This window comes from Conger conger, chromosome 6, assembly GCF_963514075.1.
Source record: "Conger conger chromosome 6, fConCon1.1, whole genome shotgun sequence".
NCBI lineage: Eukaryota > Metazoa > Chordata > Actinopteri > Anguilliformes > Congridae > Conger > Conger conger.
Window position 1 is genome coordinate 35607672 of NC_083765.1, and position 7288 is coordinate 35614959.

A 7288-nucleotide genomic window follows, 5' to 3' on the forward strand; every position below is an offset into this window, starting at 1 on the left:
GTAGACGCGAAATGCTTATGCAAGGTTGTCATACGGTCATCTTCTTGAACCCTTGCATGCGGAAGTAAATGAGCATAGTTTGAAAGGGTAAACCACTCCAGAGTGGCTGGCGGATAGGACGCGAAGAAGACGTCAAAGTGGATTTAGCATTGAGCTGTTTTGTCACATTGCTGGTTATTTTCCATGCAAAATGACTTTAATCTGATCTTTGTCCTTTCACCTGCTGGGAAGTGCCACAGCACACGCCGGAAAATGTTCCGCCTGGGGAGGTTGTCCATGGAAATGAAACTGGTCATCGCTACTGGGGTCGTGTTTTTCTCTATGCTGATATCCCGAACTCTCTTGTCCGATGCATTGGACATTGTCACGCGAGCCAAATTGTTCCGGGTGCAGTTTCTGCTGCTGATCAACTCTATCCTGCTCATCGGCTCGCTGTACATTTGGAAAAGGACTGTATCGGCGTTTACCAACTCCATATGTATATCTTATCGGGTAGCACAATGTTGGAGACTACTCGTGCTGCTGTTTCTCTTATTCGCCCACTCCAGCCACCTGGCTATGTTTTACCTGATTGCAGAAGAACCGCACTGGTTGGCGCTGGTCAGCTACAGCTGTTTGGGTGCATACTTCATTCTCGTGTTCTTGCTGTTTGCTTTCCGGTGTGCAGTATATTGCCATAAACTGGTGACGCGAAACCCGTCGACAACGAAGACCGAACTCCCGACAGGTGCGGTCACTGCTGCTGCCCAGTCCGCCTCTGGCCGCATCCAAACGATACTGGCTGTCCTGTTGACTGTGCTACTCACCGCCTTAAGTCTTAGGAACGCGTCGCTGCCTCCGGAGATCGTCCGTGTTGAGATCCCCGTGGAAAAACTCCCCCACTCACTCGATTACCTTAAGATAATTCTCTTGTCGGACATCCACCTGGGTCCCACCGTAGGCCGGTCCAGGCTCGAGCTGGTAGTATCCATGGTGAACAACGTTGATCCAGGTACCAATCAAAATCGACCGTGCCATGACTTGCTTAATTTGCCTACTGTGGCATGATGGTGACAAGCTCTAACATTCTACAAATGTCCATTTCTGTTCAGGTAGATCACGTTTTTCCACAGTCCTAGCATGTCAATATTCTTGTAGCAGTGGGAAATGTATTTTACAAGAATCGGGAACAAGGAACCTGAATTTCACTGGCTCTAATTGTTTTAATTATTTAAGCTCACATCATGAACACTGATCTGTGTGGCGCTCATTGCACGTTGGTGACTGATTTGATGTGTCTGTCACCAGACGTGGTGGTCATCGCAGGTGACCTTGTCGACTCCCAGGTGTCTCGGCTACTGACGGTGTCGGAGCCGCTGCGGCACATGAAGTCACGCCTGGGCTCCTACTTTGTCACAGGTGCAAACGCCTCAATACTACAGCCTGTTCCTCTTCTCCTTCCCTCAAATAACCCTTTTTTCAGAGGTGAAAAATCCAGATTCAGAATGTAAAAGCCCTCTTCAGTATGTTGTTTCAGTCACCCGTATTTGCTAGCTAGCACAATTCTTCTGCTTTTTTTCTTCATTTCCAGTCCTGTGTTACATTTACCTTTAAGCGATTATATTGGTCTTATCCAAAGTAATTTATAAAGAAAGGAATCGAGACGATACCAGGTTAACGGCATCAAACCCCATAGTACACTACATGAACCTAGAATCAGGGGCGGGGCCAGGGGTGGCACTGGCCCCCCCTGGAATCTGATTGGCCACCCCTGGTGCCCCCCCTACCAGAACCGGAATATGATAGGCCATTGTACGCAGCAAACAATATATATGGTAAGCCTTGATGGCTGGCCCCCCTCCTCTGGGTCTGTGCCCCAGCCTGGCCCCCCCATTCAAAATGTTCTAGACACGCCCCTGCCTAGAATATTTCAGTAAGTTGCACAGTATGTGCAAGGGGATGATTGGGGATTTCTTGAGGGAAGTTTTTGCAATGATATTCTCTTCCTCCTTCAATGCATGCTCGATTTCAGGTAACCATGACTACTACACTGCGGATGTGGAGAGATGGTTTTCCCACCTGCGCTCCCTCAGCATCCAGCCGCTGCACAACGGGAATGCCCGGATCTTCCGGAAAGAGGGAAAGGAAGACTGGATCTGTTTGGCAGGAGTGGACGACCTGGAGGCTAGAATGCTACGGTGAGTGCAGCTCCCATGAGCCAGTGAATGGTACTGCCACTCAACACTCGATCAGTTGAAGTAGTTGATTACACAGTTACAGTACCTGACCTGATTTCAAATTTTTGTTACTATGGTGATGAGGCTGTTCTCCTATTGGGATGGCAGGGCAGGATGTCCTGTGCCTCATTGTGACCTATCCCGTCGTAGGTATCCAGGACATGGGATGGATGTGAAAAAGGCTCTGACAGGTTGTGATCCGGACTTACCCATCATCCTCCTGGCCCACCAGCCACATGCCGCCCAACAAGCCCTGGAGGAGAGGCCGGACATTGACCTTGTGCTCTCCGGTAGGTCACACTACACTTACATTACATTCATATTTAATTTATCAGACGTTCACATCCAGAGAGTCTTGCACAATATACCTTTTTTAACCGACATTGTCCATTTATACAGCTGTATATTGAAGTAATTCAGGTACCTTACTCTTGGGTGCAACAGCCATGCACCAACTTGAGTTGAGTTATGAAAAATGTTTTTTCATTTTGTGATGTTTTCATGTAGTGACTGTCAGGAATAGGGGACAAACAGCAGTGTTTCCCCCTGACTTTTTAGGCGGGGTACAAAGTTCTGAGCATTCCTTGAAAATTCAAAGATAAGTATGGGTTCTTTGCAGGGCAAAACAGGTTTTAGCACCATGAACAGTAAAAAATAAATAAATAAATGTACAAAACTGGCAGTCTTTGGAAACATTTGAAAAAATTAAGACATTAAGTATATACACAGTACAGCCTTTAAGTACTTGGACAGTGGTGTGATTTCTGTTCTTTTGGCTCTGTGCTGAAGCACACTGGTTTTGAAAAACTATGAACATGCAGTTAAAGTGCAAGCTGTCACTTTTATTATGAGGCTACTTCCATCCACGTTCGGTGATCCATGTAGCAATTGCATCTCCTTTTACATGAAGTCCCTCCATTTTAGGGAAGCAAAAGTAATTGGACAGTTTGCTTCACAGCTCTTTCTGAATAGTCAAATGCATTCAATAATTTTCTTAATGCAGGCATAAGAATGCTTTCAGTATCTAGTCTTGATTCTAGACTTTTGATTGCTTTTGGAGTCTGTTCTTGGCATTTGTCAACCTGAGTACCAAAGTTCTGCTAAAGACGTCAAGGAAGCCATTATGAGGCACCACAAGCAATAAGAGTGAATGCAGTGTTCCGGGTAAACCATAGCATGATCTTAAAGGCAGCCCAGCACCTGGAGCCGAGTTGACCTCTGAACTTTAGAATCTTGTTGCGAGGCTCCCGTGAATTAGCCGAGGAGTTGCCGTGACGGACAGTGTTGTCACTCTGCCGGGGCGGAAGTCAGTTTCTCAGGGAGGTGTGAAGGCCCGGGTGGTCACTGCGCTCTTTGTGGCCGTACGACGGGGGGTACGCCCAATTCCGGAAACCTGACCTGCGAGGCATTCCTCCTCTCCACGTCACCGGCTGGCCTTCCGGAGCCCCGGCCCGTCTCGCGAGGCGGCGGGGCCGCTCATCTGCTGAACGTCAGCTGGGTGTCAGCTGGGATGAGCGCCTCGCCAAATATGTAACGGTAGCTTGCTAATCCAGCGAGTTATCACGGGTCTTCAGAGCTTATTGCTCTGCGCTCCTTAGAGGAATACTCGCAGTCCTCGGTTTCCTTTTTTAGAACAGCGGTGAATGAAGCAGCCATGCCGCACGCAGTGCAGAGAAACAGCCTGATGCGTGCTGCCACCCTCGCTCTATGTGACAACTAAGAATCTATCCATCATCTCATATACTTGTGTCTTCCATTTCAGGTCCTATCTTTAGAAGTGTACATTAGAGCTAGTGGACCATATGAATTGAGCCTTTTCAAGTCACTACACGACACATTATCAGGTCTCCTGGGACAGAATAGTGGGCATTCCGCTCCAGGTTGAAGGAGTTCTGTGGTCATGCAGATTTGTGTTTTAAGGCTCACAAGTAAAAATGTGTAGGTGTAATGTCTAAAGCTTAAATAATTAACTCTTTTTGGCTTTGTGGGCTGTCAATCTCACATAGGTCTGTGCTTTATTGTGCGCGGCCACTGGTGGATAACCTCATAATTGTGAGTTTTGACACAACACAAGACACAACACAAGACACACTAATCTGCGTGTCTATGTAACTTGTTCATCCGTGCTAGCTTGACCTGGGTCGGTGGTAATGGACCCGGATATATTCAGGCTTTGACCTGTTTAAAGAATGAATGAGGTACGGGCGTGTTTATATGACGTCTGTCTGTGTCTCTCCCTCTCCCCTCTGTCCTCAGGACACACCCACGCGGGACAGATGTTCCCCTTGTCCATCTTCACGTACCTGGTGAACCCGTTCTTCCGCGGGCTGTACCGGGTCGGGCACAGCCAGGTGTACGTCACATCTGGCACCGTCTACTACGGCTTTCCCATGAGGCTCGGCAGCAGGGCTGAGATCACTGAGATCCTGCTCAGGGCTCCCTGAGAGGGGAGGATACTTTTCACCTCCTCTTTTCCCTTGCTCCTTGCACCTCCCATCGGGCAAGGCAGAAAAGATGGCAAGAACAGGAGGTGAAGACGAGGGGATGGAGAAAATGTGAATAAGGCAAATGGAATGTCCTCGCTCGCTCAGATGTGAGTTTGAAGCCATGCCATACAGGTGTGGCAGATGCGTTGATCATTTATACATCATGCTTTCTGAAAAATTACTTTTGCAAAGAATGTGCTCGTTTTCTTGCTCAAGAAATCTTCGGGTGCGTCCTTGCTCCTGGCATCTATCTCATAGAAAGAACATGTAGCGAATTGGAATTTCCTTAAAGATGGTGGACTGTGCTTAGGCAAGGATCAAGGAGAAAGGAAGTGAAAGATAAGTGATTGGAATGAGGCATCGGTCTCTCACTCACTCTCACTCAGTGACAGACAAACACACACTACACATTGTTTGCCATTGTTATGGAGCAGTTCTGCAAAAAATGACATTAAGGTATGTTTCTATCCAGATAGTCTCGTTGAGATCTTTTAGAAAAACTCAAATTTCTAAATCTAGTGCCACGGTTACTCACAAACATCCACAGAGCTTAATATTTTACACAGTTTCATCACAAACTACTTTCTACGAAGTACGCCAACTGTGTATATCTACGCAAAGTCTCAACCAAAGCATGCCAGCATTCCAGGTCGCAGTTTCAACGTTGTTTTAAAACCATATCTTCATTTTATCGTCAATTTCTGGTTGAACTGCCCCTTTAATTCCTTTCCAATTATGAATTGAAAAGTACTCATTGAACATTGATGATTTTTTACTTGCTTAATTTAAAGAAATGTTTTATGTTAGGAATTGACTGAATTGAAGTGGAATGGACTCCAGGTGTCTCACGCATACATACACACAAACACAAATTAAGTGCCACTGATACTTTGGACACCATTGTTAACACGCCTGTACCCCTAGACGGTTAGGACTGTTGTCTATAATAAGTTGTGCAATTAATCAGCCTGTTGCTTGCAAACAAGTATAAGAGAGCTTTCAGTATCTAGTCTTGATTCAAGACTTTTGATTGCCTTTGGAGTCTTTTATTGTGTTTGTCAGCATGAGGACATGAGGAGTTGTACCAATGACAGTCAAGGAAGCCATTATGAGGCACGACATGTGAAATGTTGCAAGCTGAAACTTCCTGTTTGTACTGCTAAATTTATGCACTATGGAATCCAGTCAACCGAAGCCAGAGTGCAACAGCCTGCCTGAGATAACCGTCAGCCACCCAGAAAAATTAACCACTGAACTCCCAAGAAGACATGTCATGCCACTGATATTAGTCCTTGTCTTCACCTGCAGCAATATCATTCTCGATGAAGAACAGGAATGATAATAACTGTGTGATGAGAAGTGTGGGCTAACCTTATTCGGCAGAAAATGGAGCACAGCATTACATTGGTACCAAAATGTATGGATACTTTTTTGTTTGACTTTATTCAGACGGAGAAAGAGTGGATAAGAGCCAGGGAAGGGATCAAAGCTCGAAGTGTCATGGCTGATGATTGGTCGGCTTCCCTTTCTGTTTTCTGCTGATTAAGGTGTCATCACGACTGTCTTACCTCTATTAGCCCTGATGAGGAACAGGCAGTGTGGGTCTGTGTCAAACCGTTCATACAGACACCGTTCCAGTCCCTGCCCCTTTAGGGTGACATCACACCACTTCATCCTGGGTGGGGATGTCGTGGGTGAGGACCTGCCCCCATTTTGTGGTTTCTTTTACAGATTATTTGGAGTTTGAATCATGGTCGTGGGTTAGCAGTGGAAAAAGGGAATGTTCTGTTGGCAGTTCCGAATACAGTAGTTCTTCCATTTCAGCTGTTGGCATGGGTCCAATTATTTTGATTACATGGCAGTTTTCATTGAAGCTGTAGGTTCAGGTTTTGTCTTCTTAATCATTTTATATAATGAAGGTTTTTTGCAGTCGTTTTGAATTCATTTTGAATTCAATTCCTTATGTTGTTTCACCTCCCAGCACATCTTTAGTTTTTTGGCCAGTACTTTTAGGTTACCACGAGTAACTGCGAACCACATGACAAGAGTACAAGGTTGGACATCCCTCCCACTTGTTTTTGACCTCTGACCTCACCTCATCTTGGCTGTGGTTCCAGACCGTTATTTGCATATCCACTTGTATGTTTGCTATATGTGATGCATTGATTTAAACACTTTAAACATTCACAGAAAGCTTAATTGCACTGCCGTTGCTAATTCTAAGGGCTGTGTCTGCCCTTTTTTGTTGTTGTTTTAAAACCTGTGGAATCAATATGTTTGTTTTGTAAAATTTGACTGTTTTTAAAAATGTCTGTTGTTTGAATAGAACCTTTATCCCTTTACTAGTTTGGGAACAGGAAAGTGTGCTAGACAATCTTCTGTTAGAACAAAATATATTATGTTTGAATTTAACTGAATGCCAAATGGAAACCTACCACGCACTGAATTATATGCAAATACAATTTTCAATACTCTTACATTTTCTTGGCTCAAGAGGTGTTTTGTATCCCCCACCCCCCAGACACACACACGCACGCATGCGCACACACACACAGAGACACATACACACACACACATCTGCGTGCT

At 45.4% G+C, this 7288-nt stretch overlaps 1 protein-coding gene across 1 annotated transcript; it reads left to right on the top strand.

The window, feature by feature from the left end:
• The first annotated feature begins 83 nt into the window (after positions 1-83).
• tmppe (transmembrane protein with metallophosphoesterase domain) lies at positions 84-7179 on the top strand. Its single transcript, XM_061245990.1, has 5 exons — positions 84-991; positions 1288-1398; positions 2012-2177; positions 2367-2506; positions 4473-7179. The coding sequence occupies exons 1-5, from the start codon at positions 184-186 to the stop codon at positions 4658-4660; spliced, it is 1413 nt and encodes a 470-aa protein (XP_061101974.1). The 5' UTR covers positions 84-183; the 3' UTR covers positions 4661-7179.
• Positions 7180-7288: the final 109 nt, after the last annotated feature.

Coding starts and splice junctions, on each gene's coding strand:
- tmppe (XM_061245990.1), top strand. CDS start 184: ATGCAAAATGACTTTAATCTGATCTTTGTCCTTTCACCTGCTGGGAAG. Junction 992..1,287: donor GGTGAACAACGTTGATCCAG/GTACCAATCAAA, acceptor GTCTGTCACCAG/ACGTGGTGGTCATCGCAGGT. Junction 2,507..4,472: donor CATTGACCTTGTGCTCTCCG/GTAGGTCACACT, acceptor CTCTGTCCTCAG/GACACACCCACGCGGGACAG.